This window comes from Vigna angularis, chromosome 4 (assembly GCF_016808095.1).
Source record: "Vigna angularis cultivar LongXiaoDou No.4 chromosome 4, ASM1680809v1, whole genome shotgun sequence".
NCBI lineage: Eukaryota > Viridiplantae > Streptophyta > Magnoliopsida > Fabales > Fabaceae > Vigna > Vigna angularis.
Genome location: NC_068973.1, coordinates 12,071,302 through 12,088,632, shown reverse-complemented (window position 1 = coordinate 12,088,632; position 17,331 = coordinate 12,071,302). Strand labels below are relative to the sequence as shown.

The 17,331-nt window shown below is 34.0% G+C and overlaps 1 protein-coding gene across 1 annotated transcript; it reads left to right on the top strand.

The window, feature by feature from the left end:
* Positions 1-3,060: 3,060 nt before the first annotated feature.
* On the top strand, positions 3,061-15,174 carry LOC108330235 (uncharacterized). Its single transcript, XM_017564733.1, has 2 exons — positions 3,061-3,467; positions 14,385-15,174. Exons 1-2 carry the CDS (start codon positions 3,061-3,063, stop codon positions 15,172-15,174), a joined length of 1,197 nt encoding a protein of 398 aa, XP_017420222.1.
* The last annotated feature ends 2,157 nt before the right edge of the window (positions 15,175-17,331 follow it).

Genomic DNA, 17,331 nt, shown 5'->3' with positions numbered 1-17,331 from the left:
AATTATGCCAAAAAATTTCCTCACAACAGAGTATCACACACATATTAGTTCACACATTATATCAGATCTTTTTTAATTGACTTTAACCTGTTCACAACCTTTTCATTTAATTAGGTGCCTCCCTCTATTCAATGCTTTAAAAAATATAGAACAATCATTTACAATACAATATGCAATATGTAATTCCTAGTTCAGTCAACACTACCAACCATTTAATTTGACTATCAATATTTATTTACCAGTAAGATGGTTACAAAGATCTTTCCTTATATTTTTTCACACACAAACAAGTATTTATAACAAAGTTTGGATGGAAAACTAGCCAAATTTTTTTGTATCCTTTAGATCTTTTCACATATAAACATGCATAGGTAACCCTTGTTTTCTTTTCTTTATACGTCTCAGTTGCAAGTCAGCGACATAAATATTATTGACTCTGGTATACAAAATAATGAGCAGTAAACATAGAGAATGGGATGTTACCATTAAGTTTTAAAGCATATATTAGATGTGTTAGATGATAAGAAAATAAACCCAAATCATATGAAGGTGCTTTGATTTTTGTATCAGATAGAGCTTTATATGCATTATTAACTAATTAAATCATCGAAGTCTATTTTCCCTGGTAAAAGTTTAATATCTTTTTTGGAGAGAAGCATGATGACTCATTTCAGTTTCCCTGTGTTACATTTCAAGAGCTTGAACATGCTATTTGCCAAGACTATTGGAACCAGAATCGGAGCCATTAAAGGAAGCAATTGCTTCTAAATTCTACATGCACCACCCTATCTTGGACATGGTCTTCACTATTTTAATTGATATTGCCGTAATGATCCCTACCCTCACTACTTATGCTTTCACACTCAAAATTAAGATAATATCATATGTTTAAGGTTCATCTCCTGATTAATTTCCATACTTTAACTATTGAATGTATTTGGTGATTTTATACACCATTCTCATGACAGGTTTCTAAACATAAAACCTTTCAAGGAAAGTCAATTACAGGAAGTCTTTCATAGTATCACAATCTTTCTTTCACCAAAAAATATAATGATCCTTCTATCAGAAGAGCCATAACAAACATCATCCAGGTCAGATTCTTCTAACAGTTCTCAAATCTTTCTTACTGAAACAATAGTTATCGTCTACACAACCACTTAGTTGAATTTTTCTCTGCATTGAACTATGTTAAGAAATCACAAAAGCACACAACTAATTCAAGCCATTGATTTTATTTTACAACCACTCTTCCTATGCAGTTATTTTACTTCAATACAATATATCAAAATCTCTGTCCACGTAATTTTATTCACAAACCAGATACAGACTAGGAAGTGAAGCCCGTAAGCATGAGTTGGAAAATATTTTTTTTAAAACAAAACCAACTTTGAATTGCCATAGACAGGTATTTCACACCCTCTATTTTATTTTCTTTCTTCACTCGTCATCCATGACTCTTATAAAATCAGTATTGCAATTTAATGAGATGCATTTATTTTATTTTCTTTTTTCTATCTGCTGCATTCCAAGTGTCAACCAATGCTCTAGAAAAGGAAGCATTTCATGACCTCTTTTCCTAATTGTTAAGTTTTGCTACAACCAGTTAAAGGGGCAATCACTCTATTTTCCCTTTTATATCATTATTGAAAATTTATTTTCAAACGTTTTATCCCTTGTTAATTACTATACTTCTAAAACTTTATCATTAAATAATCATTGACAAGTTCTCAATTCTGGAATTTCTAGAAAAGAGCTTTCCAAAACAGGGATAATAATAATCAACTTGTAGGACAAACATATATTGTCAATTTACATTTTTTTTAATTCTCCCCTTTGATAAGAAAAAAGCTCCATCATCTTTGACTGAATTTTCAATGGATCATTAACTTGTACAATTAGTCAAGTTTTAACACAGAGGAAAAAATAATTCTAATGTATAAAATATCATAACAACGAAGGCCTGACAGTGAATCAATTTCTAGAGGTTAAAATATTATAAAATGTGAATTAATTAAGTTAAATAAGAATAAGATTCATTTGTTTTACTTACAGATTTTGATGTCAAGAAGCAAAGTCCTTAGTAACAGCCACATGACCAATAATCATGTACCATGAGTAAGAATTGATTTGTACATGCAATTTGTTGTGATATACATCCATTCTTCAATGAACAAGAACTAATGGACCAAAAATGCTAAAAAAATAATAATTGAATTAACGTATATGAAAAAACTAAAGCTAAAAAATAAAATGCAGTACAAAAAGTCCTCTATTTGATTAGTTGATGTGTAACAGAATCATCAAATTGATGATACAAGTACATTAAGATAAAACAAATAATCTTTCGAACACTTCAGCTACATGTTCCTTTTGTTTGGAACATTTTGTGTGATTATAATAGGAGTTTTGCATTCTTACGCAATAGTTTTCATTTAGTTCATCTTTAGTTAATGTTAATAACATCCGTGATCTTTGTTGGCAAATTTGTACTTCCATTGTTTGAGTATTCCAATTTAGTTAAAGCATAATTAATAATATTTCTTACTTTAACATTTTGTTGAAAAATGTTATATTCTTTTTAAGTGTACTTTTGGTTCTAGCTTAGTTACGCTAAGTATTATTACAAGTAGAAGTTTATCATATATTATAATAATGCGAGAATTTTACATATACATCTATTTTTATTCCGTCATTCAAGTAGGTATAATTTTTCATGCCAACTATTAGAATAACAACCACGAAGGGGTTGATTTTTTTTTCTAACTTTTTCTTCTTTTTGAAGACATTTTTAAACTGTAAGGATTCTTGACACCAATAAGCATTCTTTGCCCAAGCTATCAGGTATGGTTTGTTTTTTCTTTTTAAATTATATAATAATTATTAGGCTCCAAGTGTGTTATTATAATTAACACCCTCTTATTATATGGGATAACTCTTCCCAATCAAAAACTTTCATTCGTCTTGCTCTTTACCTTTTTTGTTTGAAAAAAAGGGAAAAGAAAAAAATTTCATTTCTACTTTTGACTATTGTAGAGGTGGTTGCTTTTCCATATAACAATGGATCGGAGTTGGATAAATTTGATAAGCACAACAAATGAATATGAGAATGGAGTAGAACAATTTCTTGAATTTGTAAAGATGAATGTTCCAGACAATAGTGGAAGATTCTATTGTCCATGTGTTAATTGTTTGAATGAGCGAAAACTACCAGCTGAAGTTATTCGAGAGCATGTTCTATGTGCTGGATTCCTAAAGAGCTACACAATGTGGACATGGCATGGTGAATTAATAGACATGCCAAGTGTAAGTGACTCTCATGTAGAAGCAGAACAAGTTGATTTAGAGATGGGTGATCGATTAGAGGACATGATACTTGATGTCAGACCTGATTCCTTCCAACATGCTCATCTATATGACAACTTGTGTACTGATGCAGAAAAATCTTTATATCCAGAATGCACTAAGTATACTCGATTGTTGATAACGGTTGATTTTACGTGTTTTTGTGTATATTTTTTGTGAATAAATCAACCCCTTCATAGCTTTTACCTTGTGTTATCCTTAAGTTTAGTGTGTTTTCTAGTTTCTTATGTTTTATTTAGTATATGTTTGTTTTTACCTCTAATATCTTTGTTTGAGTGTGTGAAATAAATGAATAGGAAGCAATTCTAGTGGAGGAAGACAATCAATAAATCAAGGAACATGTTTTAGGACAATAAAAGATCAATTTGAAGCAAATACCCATGTTGGACGCCTTTGGAGCAAGCATATCTGCAGAAAAAGTGAAAACGATGCAGTGCTGAAAAATCAGGCCGGGTCCCCCTGGTTCAGGGGGCTGAGCGCCACCTGCACAGAAGCTGATTTCTGGTGTGCTCGAGCCGGGCGCCCCAGGAAGGGGGCTGAGCGCGGACGGTGCTGATGTGTCAAAATGGGTTATTTAAACATGGGTCTCGCGATTTTGAGGTATTATTCTCCTCCTATACTTCATTCTTCACCTAGAGAGATTGGGAGAGGCCCTTGGAGGGTGTTTGGGGTGTTGGGAAGCTCTCCCACTCCTCCTTGGGTCTTCAAGCTTCATCAATGGTGATTTTGCCCCTTTTGGGTTGAGGAAGAAGATGGGTCACGAATTAGAGATGGAGATGCAAAGGGGAAGCGCAATTGGAACATGGAACAACTGCAAAGAACCTTGGGAAAGGCTATGCACACTTCTATTGTTTCAATTTCTTCCTTATTTCTTCAATTTTGTAGAACCCTAAGTTCTCCACCATGAAGGGCTTTTCCTATTTGTTGAGATTAGTTGTAAAACATAGAATTTTTATGTATTTTGTGATGTTAATGATATATGTTGTTCCAATTCATATTAGTATTCAATTTCTATGCTTAATGCTTGCTTTGGATTGATCACCCATGCATGAATTTTGGTTCTTGATTTATTGAGAAATATGAATTGAACCTAAAACTGAAATTGAACACCTATTGGATGGAATTGAGATGTTAGTGAATGCATGAGAATGAAATGGATGAATTCTAGTCTTAACAAATTATAAATACTCTATGTTAAATTCCTTGCACACCAACTGTTTGATAAAATACCAAAAAGAGTTTCTTGTGTTTTTTTGTACACTTTGATGTCTAATTGAGTTATAAAAGGAAGAATTGTCATGTGTTACAGAAGTCCCTTGGGAGAGAACGATATTTATCATTTGCTATGCTGCGACCGGTGCACTTGTCGTTGGTTTTGCAACTAACAAGTTTTTGGCACCGTTGCTGGGGACTTGTGTTCAAACACAAGACAATTTGAACATTTTTGGATCTTTTAGACTTTGTTATTTGTTTTGTCTGCAGTTGGCTTTAGTTTATAAGATTTTCCATTGATTTAGTCTGAACTTAATGCCTACCTCGGGGTACGCCTTTGAGCTTGATGCAGTTATTGAAAGTTCTTAGGGATGAGATTTCATTAGTAGAACTAACTAAATGAAACCAGATGTGCAAATCACCAAGGATGGGGTTGTGTGTTTGGATTCACTATTTTGGAACTTAAGTCAAGTTTGATGGACTTCTTACACCAAGGGATTGGGTGAGGGTTTGTCATACTTAGGTAGGCACAACAAGAGGGATCTGAGTGTTCTAACTTTAGAAAACATGGAAAGTGAAATTCTTTGCCAATTGTATGTCTGTGTTGTCCTTGTTTCTTATATGCAGTTTGCCTACAGATTTTTTTACTTTCCACTGATTTGGTTTGTACTTAATGCTTGTTTCGGGATACGCCTTAAAGCATGATCTAGTCGTTGGAAGATCCTAGAGATGGGATTTCAGCAGTCGAACTAGCTAAATCAACCCAGATATTACTAGTCACCTGAGTGACAGACGACGTGATTGTGTATTTGGACCCCACTGTTCTGATTCTTAATGCAAGTTTTGATACATTCTTAGGCCAAGGGATTGGGTTAGGTGTGTCAGACTTAGATAAGCGCAGTAAGAGGGATCTGAGTGTTTTTACCTTAGAGAACAGGGAAAGTAGTATTCATCACCTTAGGATAGTACTAAGGGATCTTGCAACAAGAGGGATCTGAGTGAGGTTCTTTAGGAAATTCATTTCAATCATTCTACATATTGGAACTGTTGTTTTGTTGGTGTGCTTCTGTTATGCAATTTTAGTTTTTTTTTAGGTTTCTAACTTGTGTATACTTGATTTTTGTATATAGGACTAACTCTATTCTTGTATATAGATTTTCAGTTTTACTTGGGCTAATTTATGGCTTTAGCCTAGTTGTGTCTAAGTGTATGCAGGGGATGTTCATACAAGGAGGACTGCAGCCTCAAAAGCATCATGAAGACCCTGAGATTGAAGGAATTATAGGACACAAGGAGACAACTATGTTGAGCATCACAAGCTGCCCCAAATTCTTCCTCCCTTGAAGATGCTCCAAGTGCTAAGTGAAAGATGAAGAAGAAAGGAAGAAGGAAAAGAGAAAGACTAATCACCACCACCCTTTGATGAGAGATAAGGAACTCAAGCCTAACAAGCCAAAGTTGATCAAGAGGATTGAGTGTTTGAAGATGTCAAGGTAGTGGAAGGGCTAAAATGAAGAATTTAAGCTATGAGAGTTGATTTGGTGGCTAGAAAGTGATTCAAGAGTTGGTGAAAGGAGCACACCAACAACAACATTCGCACTTCATTGAGTAATCCGTCAAGCTAATGACGTTAAGCAAGAAGTTTTAGGAGGCAACCCATTTTCATTACCCGTTTTACTTGTGTTTGTATGATTTTTGTGTCATGTGCATTAGTAACTTATGTTTTGCATGTTTGTGTTTTGTTGCATTTTTGTGATGTTTGAGTTGTAATATTTTTTTTATGGTTTGTATAAGTGTATTAGGTTAGTTGTAGCTTGTTTGGTGTGTGAGTGCATTGAATGAAGGTCTGGAACCAAAAATCACATGATGAGTGGCCAATTTCGTAGAAATCTGCATTATGCTGAAAACTGATCTGGCGCCCGGCGTCCTCTATTGAGGGGCGCCCGACGCGAGTTGACCAGTGGCCCTCCTACACAAAATTGACTGAGTGGCGCTCAACGCCTCTGCACAAGGGGCGCCCAGCACCACAATACTGGTTCTGCACATGTGTTTTTCTTTATTGATTATGAGTTTTCCATTCTTTTGCACTCTTTCACACACTCCTTTTGATGTGTTTTTAAACCTTTTTGTATTGTTGTACCTTTGGGAAGTTTAATTCTAAGACTTCCCTCTATGTTCATGTACTTTTGTCTTTGTTTGTTTTGGCTTTCATTGTTTTGTTTCTTTGCTTTCTTTTGCACATTTCTTTTAGTATGTTTTTGGACCTTTCTCTTCAATTGTTGACTATGAGATATTAATTTTACTTTGAGCTTTCTTTTTACAGTATAAGATCTTCCTTAGGACTTAACAAGTTCGAAACCACCACTGGCCAACCTTTGAGCCAGGCTTGAGCAGAGCATTATATGACTTAAAGATTTTGTTGCTCGTGTAGCATGTCCTGGGGCCAGGCCCCTACTAAAGGGAGAGGTGGAGCAGTTGCAGAGCATAAAATACTGGGAGGAAGAAGATGTTTCAGATGGAAGTGAAGCTAGTGTTCTATAGTTGTGAAACTGCAAAGAGTCCACCTAAATCGGTTTTTCAGTTTTAATTTCAAGTTTTATTTGCTTTTAGTTTTTAAATTTGGATTTCTTTTTGACTTGCCTAGTGGATAGTTCTTGCGCAATTGGTCTGGTGATTTGAGTGAATCATATGTTGAGCTTGAATTGAATGCAAATCTCTTGTGCTTGCTCTTTATCCAAGTGAATTGTTTTGAAAATCTGATTGAGATTATGTGGTTGAGCTTGTTGAACAGAGATTGTGGTTGCTTGTATCTGTTTAGATAGATGCTTGGTTTTAATTGTGATCAATATTCTTGGCATGATGTTTATCAAATTCTAGAACCCTGAGTAAACCTGTGAGATGTTGTGCCTCAAAGTTTATTGTTGAATGCTATTACTTTGGAATCACAGTTGATTTTGCCTACGTTTCTCTATTTGAACTAGTTACTTGCATGTTACAAATGATCAAGGTCATCTTGTTTTTCAACCTCTTCTACATTTTTGAGCCTAAAAGCCAATGCTAAACCTTTGAACCTTAAAAAGAAAACTTTCTCATTCCCAAAACCTTAAGCTTATTGAAAAATCATTAACCTTCTTACCTTGAGTTGAGATGAACATATATGTTAGAATGAGGAGAATGGTTTAAGTTTGGGGGAGTTCTTGTCATAAGGGAGCATTGAGAAAAACAATAAGTTGAGTAAAAAGAAAGAAAAAGAAGAAAGAAGAAGAAAAACAAAAACATGAATTCAATGAAAAAGAGTTGGGAAATAGGTTGAGAAGTGGTTTATTCAATTTTGGAGCAAAAGAGAGACTATGCTACATCATGAATTAAATTGTTTGGTCTCTTATCTCAAGGTGCTTTGTTGTCTAGAAAAAACAATTTTTCTTAGCCCAGCCACAATACAAGCTTCAAAAAGTCCTTGTGATGTAACTTGCTTGTTAATGTGTTTGATATTGTTGAAACGAAAGGCAAAGTTGATTTGTGCAACATTGTGATACTTGAGAGTTAGACACACATCCTTATACACCATTGTGCTTGAGTGAAACACTTTCTTTGGTGAGGATTGGTTCCATGCACTCAATGAAAACAACTTGCCATGTTTGTTGATCTATCATTTGCATCTATCTTGTGACTTTTAATTTGTGAGCACCATGGTTGAAGTTTAGCTTGCTAAGGCCATACTATCTCTTGAATGTAATTTTCAAGTTGAGCAAGCATGATTGATTTTGTTTATTTGATTTAAATTGTTTCTTGGATTGCTAGATCCTTGAAGTTGAATTGTTTGCTAGGTCAAGTTACCTTTTGCTTGAGGACAAGCAAGGTTTTAAGTGTGAGGGAGTGATAACGGTTCATTTTATGTATTTTTATGTATATATTTTGTGAATAAATCAACCCCTTCATAGCTTTTATCTTGTGTTATCCTCAAGTTTAGTGTGTTTTCTAGTTTCTTATGTTTTATTTAGTATATGTTTGTTTTTACCTCTAATCTCTTTGTTTGAGTGTGTGAAATAAATGAATAGGAAGCAATTCTAGTGGAGGAAGACAATCAATAAATCAAGGAACATGTTTTAGGACAATAAAAGATCAATTTGAAGCAAATACCCATGTTGGACGCCTTTGGAGCAAGCATATTGTTACGCGGGTCGCACCGCGTACAAATTCGATTGCAGATAAGAATGCAGTATAGACTAGGATTTGACTCCTAGGTCGTCTCTCAAGGACCAAACTGTTGGTTCGGGTTTTCAGTCAATTACGAATTGGGGGGGGGGGGGGGGGGGGGGGGGTTTGATTGTTTTTTTTTATATGCAGAAAGATTAAATGATATAAGCCGTAAATTCACAAACAGTAAAAATGACATAGTGAATAGTAAAAACGAAATTAAACAGTAACAACCAAAATCACAGTGAAAATTAAATACAAAACAGTAAATATCATACCGTGGTAAACTGATTACTGTGATAGATAAAAATTCATACAGAGTTACACGGTAAAATTTTAACAACAGCAAAACACTACAGAATACACACTTTACCAAGATTTGAATTAAAATAAAAAAAAACAATATAACTTTACCAAGATTTGAATTAAAATACAAAAACAATATACGCACAGAAAACATAGAATCACAAAAATTAAATTTGAAAGTGAAATTGCTTCTAAAAATCATCTCATGTGCCATGACTTTTTTACTTTGCTTTGATTGAAAAGAAAAATAAAAACCGAGACATCAAAACTGTGAGCATCCATCATCCAACCAAATCTTCATAGTGTTTACAATGAAAAACACACCAACTTTGTTTTACAATGAAAAAATCATGCTTGCACTCCTACGTACTCCTACCCATTAGAAAAGTAAAATAAATTCACACATGAACACAATTCCAGCCACGGTACTCTTTCTTAACCCAATCTTTGAAAGACCAAATTAATACCAGAAGATGACCAACATGATGGACTAAATGCTAATGAAAATTAAGAAGAAAGATGTTTGAATTTCTTACAAGAAAAAGGTTTTTCACGTGACACACCTACTGTTTTCAACAATTAATGGTCATCTAAGGAACAAGAAAAATTAAAAACATTGATGTTGGAAATGAAATGATTCAACCGAAACTTCACTTGTTACACATCCAAAACATGTTCAATTTCTTCTCCTCCCACCAAATTTTAATCATCCTTTTCTTACTTCCTTTTAATCTTAAAATTATGAAAACAAACTTATGGAACAATTATTCCTTACCTTAAATAACCGTGACAAGTAAAACACAAACAAAATTTAAAAGCTTCAACAAACAAAACTAAATGAAAGAAAGTAAACTAGACTTTAAACGACCGTGAGTTTTCACAACACAAATCAAAACAAAGAAATTATTTCCATAATGAGATTACTTAAACAAACAAAGTCCAAATTACAATTTATAAAATACATTCAAGAGTGTAAAAACAGTAACAAAAACTTAAGAAAAAGATGAACAAAACCAGATTGGAAGTCAGCAAAAACTCAAGCTAGATCATCCTCCATTCCTTCGAGCAGTGGCAGTTTCTTCCTTCCTTAAAGTTGCTCACGGCCTCCTCCCTACAAGATAGGAACTCTCGGCCTCACCCCTCTCCAAACTCTCCTCTCTTCCTCACATACAAACTCAGTACAAAGAAAATCACAAAAACCAAAAAGAGAAACCCCCAAGGAACCCAAAAACCGAAACTTAAAATTTCAAACTCCCAAAAACTGAACTCCTCCCTTCAAACTCTCTGGCCGTCCCCTTTTTTTTTTCTTTTTTTTTTTCTGTCCACCTACTTGAAAGGTGATGATGATTGTTGTCCTCTTGGTGGTTCAAGCCCTGAAGAAGTTGTTGCTGGATGAAGCTTCCTTGCTGGACCGTGTGTGTGAAGAGTGGTACAGCTATTGGAATGTATGAATCCTCTACTGCTGAACTTGATTTTGGCAGCAGCCGTGAGCTCCTTGTCTTGGTCTTTCATGGCTGTACTTAGTGTCTTTACTTGAAGCTTGGAAAGAAAGAAAATTATTTTCGGTGCAGCTGGAAAAGAAAACCGTGAGGTGCTATTTCTTTTATTGTCTCCACTTCCAAGTTGAAATGAGATTACTCCCTGTGTGTGCTGGTTGCCGTGAGTTGTGTGAGATGTTTGGGGCCCTCCACTTTTCTTGTTTCAGACATGAGAGAGAGCATTGTATTTTTGCTTGGTGAAAGTCATGTCATACCAAACAAAGTGTTGTCCACTGATCATCATGTGCACACTTATTTTCTTGTCATGGCCGTATGCATTGTTTCCAAGTCAAATTGTGCTTCTTAAAATTGAATGAAAAGACTTGTTCCCCACTTTCATTTCAGCCACGTGAATTTCCAGAGCAATTTCACAATTGTGTGGTCCATGTCATCATGCACCAACATTAAAGTAAAGGAGACAAGGTTGCCCACATGTCTACTACTCATAGACTTTCACTTAATTCTTCCACTCATTCACGTACTCACCCTTTTCCATGAGGTGATGCTTCCTTTCTTTGTAGTCTTGGATGTAACATTATGGCCGTAAGATGCCAAGCCAATATGTGCTTCTCTAAAATTTCAACAAAGAAATGATTTGATTCTTCTTTCATGTGAAGGAATGTTGCCTTTACCGAAAAATACACCTCCTTGCAACGAATGAAAAGGATTAAATCCCAATTAATTTTGTGGCCATGAGATGCATTGTCCAATGATAAATTCCAGCCACCACAAATACCAAACAACAATCAAACAATGCAAAAAGATTAGAAATTACTCAAACAGTAAACACTAGACTGACATAGGAGAGTAAACAAAATACTGGGAACAACCCATAATGAATTTGAACAAAGTAAAAACTATACGTAAAAATAGACATCCAGACGAAACTATGAAAAAAAATTGCATGGAAAACAGATAAGAATTGAACTCGAACGAAAACAAACAAGTTGACACAAAATTCACGCAGCACTGTGCGAAAATTGAAATGACTGAGATGCATTGGGCTTAATTGCCATTTCTCATTTAACCTTCAAATGTCCCAAATTGTATCTCCAAATTTTCCTTGTAAAATAATTAGCTCAGATAATTCAAATTAGTTAAAATATGAATTTCCAATCAAATTTAGCACAATTAGGAAAAATAGGATAATATTGTACATTCAAGCACAATTCCTTGATTAAATCCGGTACAATAAACTAAGTGAAATCAATAAAACATTGACTCATCAAAATAGACCACACTTAGTCTTTTGCACTCCTGGGCAAAATCAAGACATTGATCAAGAAATAGTTCAAAGGACACCAAGGAAATGACACAAACTCAACACGCAGAAAACAAAATCTCACAAAGAAACAAACCAAATTATACAGTTCACAAGAAATCTGGACAAATAAAAGTAGTAGACACTATCTAACACAGAATCAAAGAAAACTGATACTCACAAAATTATTCCAGTAATTCAAAACATGGTAAAATGATTAATCAGATTAAAGAGGTGAATCGAAAAATGACAGAACCTCACAGATGCACTTGTCAGTGTTTCTCTCAAGTGTATGGGGTAAGAAATGTCATCTCGATGATCTCAAGAAAACAAATACAATTAGACTTGGCAAGCCTCTAAAATTAATTCTCAGAAATATGCATGTTTAAATCAGAAGGTCTTTTTAGGGTTGTAATGGGGCCAAGGACAGGGGAGGATAAATATGGATAAGTAGTTCAAAAGAAATAGAGGAGCAAGGAACAAGTGAAAACACAGTCAGATTACACCCAAACTTCTATTTCAGTCCTCTTCTTGACTCCATTTTTTATTTAAAATTTTTTTTTCATTTTTTTTTCATCGTGTCTCTTTTCTTTTCTTTCTTTTCAGTACACAAGTGTAAGAGACAAGATATAAATTGTAAAACCTTCTTTTTAGCCAATTTTCAGAAACCCTAGGAAGACCACACTTGTTCGAAAACATTTCTTTAGCTCCAAAATTCCCCAAGGTTAAGGTAATTATGGTTTTTCACTTAGGGACAGTGTATGGCTTAAAAATGAAGAAATTAGGAAAGTGTAGGCTCAAAAGTGGGTATCAAAGGATTAAAAACAAGGTAGGCTTATATGGCTAAAGAGGCTTAAGAAAAAAAAAATGCCTTATCATTTTCAAACATGCATATTAATCAAGAATTATTAAGAGTCAAGACAAACCATATGTACAAGCGATCAAGAGTCATATCACACAAGAAAAAATCATAAAGTGGCTCAATTCTCACACAGGGTATTTTTGTCACAATTGATTCAGCCTGTCAAACATCATAATCGTTTTCCCACACAAAGAAAAACAAGAATTTCAAACCAAGTATCAATTAAGTGAAAGATGTATCTAGAGAGATTTTGAGGTTATTTAAACATGGGTCTCGCGATTTTGAGGTATTATTCTCCTCCTATACTTCATTCTTCACCTAGAGAGATTGGGAGAGGCCCTTGGAGGGTGTTTGGGGTGTTGGGAAGCTCTCCCACTCCTCCTTGGGTCTTCAAGCTTCATCAATGGTGATTTTGCCCCTTTTGGGTTGAGGAAGAAGATGAGTCACGAATTGGAGATGGAGATGCGAAGGGAAAGCGCAATTGGAACATGGAGCAGCTGCAAAGAACCTTGGGAAAGGCTATGCACACTTCTATGGTTTCAATTTCTTCCTTATCTCTTCAATTTTGTAGAACCCTAAGTTCTCCACCATGGAGGGCTTTTCCTATTTGTTGAGATTAGTTGTAAAACATGGAATTCTTATGTATTTTGTGATGTTAATGATATATGTTGTTCCAATTCATGTTAGTATTCAATTTCTATGCTTAATGCTTGCTTTGGATTGATCACCCATGCATGAATTTTGGTTCTTGATGTATTGAGAAATATGAATTGAACCTAGAACTGAAATTGAACACCTATTGGATGGAATTGAGATGTTTGTGAATGCATGAGAATGAAATGGATGAATTCTAGTCTTAACAAATTGTAAATACTCTATGTTAAATTTCTTGCATACCAACTGTTTGATAAAATACCAAAAAAAGTTTCTTGTGTTTTTTTGTACACTTTGATGTCTAATTGAGTTATAAAAGGAAGAATTGTCATGTGTTGGACAAGTCCCTTGGGAGAGAATGATATTTATCATTTGCTACGTTGCGACCAGTGCACTTGCCGTTGGTTTTGCAGCCAACAATTGTCAGTTGTGTTAAAATTCTTCAATGTGAAGGCAAGAAATAGGTGGACTGATAAAAGCTTCACAGAGTTGCTTGAGTTGTTGAGTGATATGCTTCTAGAAGGTAACACATTGCCAACACGTAATTATGATGGAATTCTTATGTATTTTGTGATGTTAATGATATATGTTGTTCCAATTCATGTTAGTATTCAATTTCTATGCTTAATGCTTGCTTTGGATTGATCACCCATGCATGAATTTTGGTTCTTGATGTATTGAGAAATATGAATTGAACCTAGAACTGAAATTGAACACCTATTGGATGGAATTGAGATGTTTGTGAATGCATGAGAATGAAATGGATGAATTCTAGTCTTAACAAATTGTAAATACTCTATGTTAAATTTCTTGCATACCAACTGTTTGATAAAATACCAAAAAGAGTTTCTTGTGTTTTTTTGTACACTTTGATGTCTAATTGAGTTATAAAAGGTAGAATTGTCATGTGTTGCACAAGTCCCTTGGGAGAGAACGATATTTATCATTTGCTACGTTGCGACCAGTGCACTTGCCGTTGGTTTTGCAGCCAACAATTGTCAGTTGTGTTAAAATTCTTCAATGTGAAGGCAAGAAATAGGTGGACTGATAAAAGCTTCACAGAGTTGCTTGAGTTGTTGAGTGATATGCTTCTAGAAGGTAACACATTGCCAACACGTAATTATGATGCGAAGAAGATATTGTGTCCCATGGGTATGGAGTATAAAAAAATTCATGCATGCCCAAACGATTGTATATTGTACAAGAGCGAGTTTGCCAAGTTACACCAATGTCCACAATGTGGAGTATCACGATACAAACAAAAAGAGGGTGAGTCTGAATGTGACAGTAAGAGTCCTCCTACAAAAGTCTTATGGTATCTTCCTATTGTTCCACGGTTGAAATGCTTATTCAGTAACCCAAACGATGCAAAACTCATGAGATGGCATGCAGATGGACGTATAAGAGACAGAAATTTAAGGCATCCAGTAGATGCAATACAGTGGAAGCATATTGATTCCATGTTCCCTAATTTCTGTAAAGATTCAAGGAACATTAGGTTTGGACTTGCTACATATGGAATGAATCCATATGGCAACTTGAGCAGTAAACATAGCTCGTGGCCTGTGATGTTAGTGATTTACAATTTACCTTCGTGGTTGTGCATGAAACACAAATATGTGATGTTATTCTTGATGATCTCGGGTTCAAGACAACCAGGAAACAATATTGATGTTTATTTAGCCCCATTAGTTGAAGATTTGAAAATGTTATGGGAGGAAGGTGTTGATATGTTTGAGTTGGGAATAAAGGCGAAGAGGTCCAAAAGTACCTCTTAGAGGTTTTTGTAAATGGAAAAAAGCAAGTGTACTTAGCACCTTATTTGCAATAGTAAGTATATAATTTTTATTAATAAAATTCTATTTATGTAAATTTTATTTAACACTATTATTGTTTGAATCTGCAAGGGTCACTGGTAATTGTTACTAATTCTTCCTCAACAGTTTCTTGTAGTTCTCTTATGTTCATTGCACAAAAAACCTCACACTTTGGCAATTAAAAGTACACTAATATCGTAAGTTTTTTAATAATTTATTTGTTGTGTACACATAACTAATTTTAGTAAGTTCCTTAGGACTCATTTCAATGTACATTTAACTTTATAGAGTTGTTGAGACATATTCAAGATTGTAGGGAACACATATCGTCTCTAGAAAGAAGTTGCAGTTCATTGCACCAATTGTAAGTAGTTAATCTTTCAAACTATAAATACAATTATAAATTTTATGATACTTTATAAATTTAACTTGTAGTGCTCACATCAACTGGGAAGCTTTGAGTGCGAATATTATGTCATGAGGCACATGCAGAAAATTATATCCGCAAATGTAATTGACTCATGGAATTTGGTAACGTGAACATTTTATAACTAAGATCTTAAGTCATTAATATTATAACTTGACTCAAACTATTCATTATGTAGATATTTGATGACACATCTCCAATGGAGCAACATATCATAAAGGATTTTCGGGAGTAGTGGGCTGCATTTTTTTTAAACATTTGTAAATGATTAGATGTTTCAATATTACATTTTGAGTTTAGGAACTATTTTATGTGTAACTATGTTAAGTAACTATGTTAGGTAAATATATTTAGAAACTTTGTTAGGTAAATATTACATTTTGATGTGTTAATAGAAATAATATTGATTATTTTACATGTTATTGATTATTTAAACTGTATTCTGGGATTGAATTTTATGCAAGTATGGATATGGATAATAGCACATACAAATCCAATATTTTCAAAAAAAAATGTCACTTTTTACACCGGTTAAAACCAGATCAGGTATAAAAGGTCTTGTTTTTTCACATCGGTTATAACAACATCGGGTATAAAAGTGAGCTTTTTTTATACATGTTCTGGTGGCAATAGGTATTAAAAAATGAGTTTTTTAAATAAGATAAACGCCTTTTTTATACCTGATGCTATACTATCAGGTATAAATTTTATTCTTTTATACCTGTTAAAGACGGAACAAGTGTAAAAGGATAAACTTTTTATACCTATTTTAGAATCGGTGTAAATAACGTAAACTTTCTATACCTCCACTTCTACACCTACTCGAGATTTGGTATAAAAAGCCTTTTAAACAAGTATAAAAAACTTTTTTTACATAGTGCCAAAGTCACCTACTCTTAAAGAATCCAGACAGAAAGAATGAATAAAAACTTAAATGAGAAAGCAAGATGTATGAGAATCTAGTCAGGACTACCTAAGGTATTTTAGGCAGATGCAACAAACACAATAGCCTATCTTATAAATATAGGACCATTAGTCCCTTTATATTATCAATTTCTTGAAGAAATATGGTCTAAAAATGAGGTAAATCTTTCACACTTGAAAATATTTGATTGTGCTTCATATATTTTATTAGACTCTAATAATGGTTGAGATAAACTAGACCCTAAGGCAAAACAACGTTATTTCATTGCTTATTAATCTAACATGTATGACTATAGGTTTTGGGATGACCAAACAAGAAAATTATCAAAAGTAGAAATGTTACTTTTAATGAAAACATGTTCAATAAAGACATGATTATAGAATTCGTAAATGAAAATAAATAGCTAAAACAAGTATGATTAGAAGAAATTTCAATAAGTGATTTAGTCAACAAAATGCATAATATAGAGGTAACGCCTGAGTTAGAACCTTAACACATAATAGAGTCAGAAAGTCCTAAAGTCATGATTAGGTGGTCTAGTAGAACAATTGTAGGACCACAAAGGAATTCTTCTTCATTACACTACTTGTTGTTGATTGATGTTGGTGAGCTAGAGCATTTTGCTAAGGCTATGCAGGGAGATGAATATATTAAGTGTGATCTAGCAATGAAAGATGAGATAAAGTCTCTTCAAAAGAATAAAACATGATCTTTAACCAAACTATCCGAAAGAAAGAAGGTTTTGCAAAACAGATGGGTCGATAGG

What these genes read in the sequence shown, in the direction of transcription:
- LOC108330235 (XM_017564733.1), top strand. Translation starts at nt 3,061, where the DNA reads ATGGATCGGAGTTGGATAAATTTGATAAGCACAACAAATGAATATGAG. An exon ending in TTATATCCAGAATGCACTAA is followed by an intron (nt 3,468 to 14,384) that starts GTATACTCGATT and finishes TTGGTTTTGCAG; the next exon opens with CCAACAATTGTCAGTTGTGT.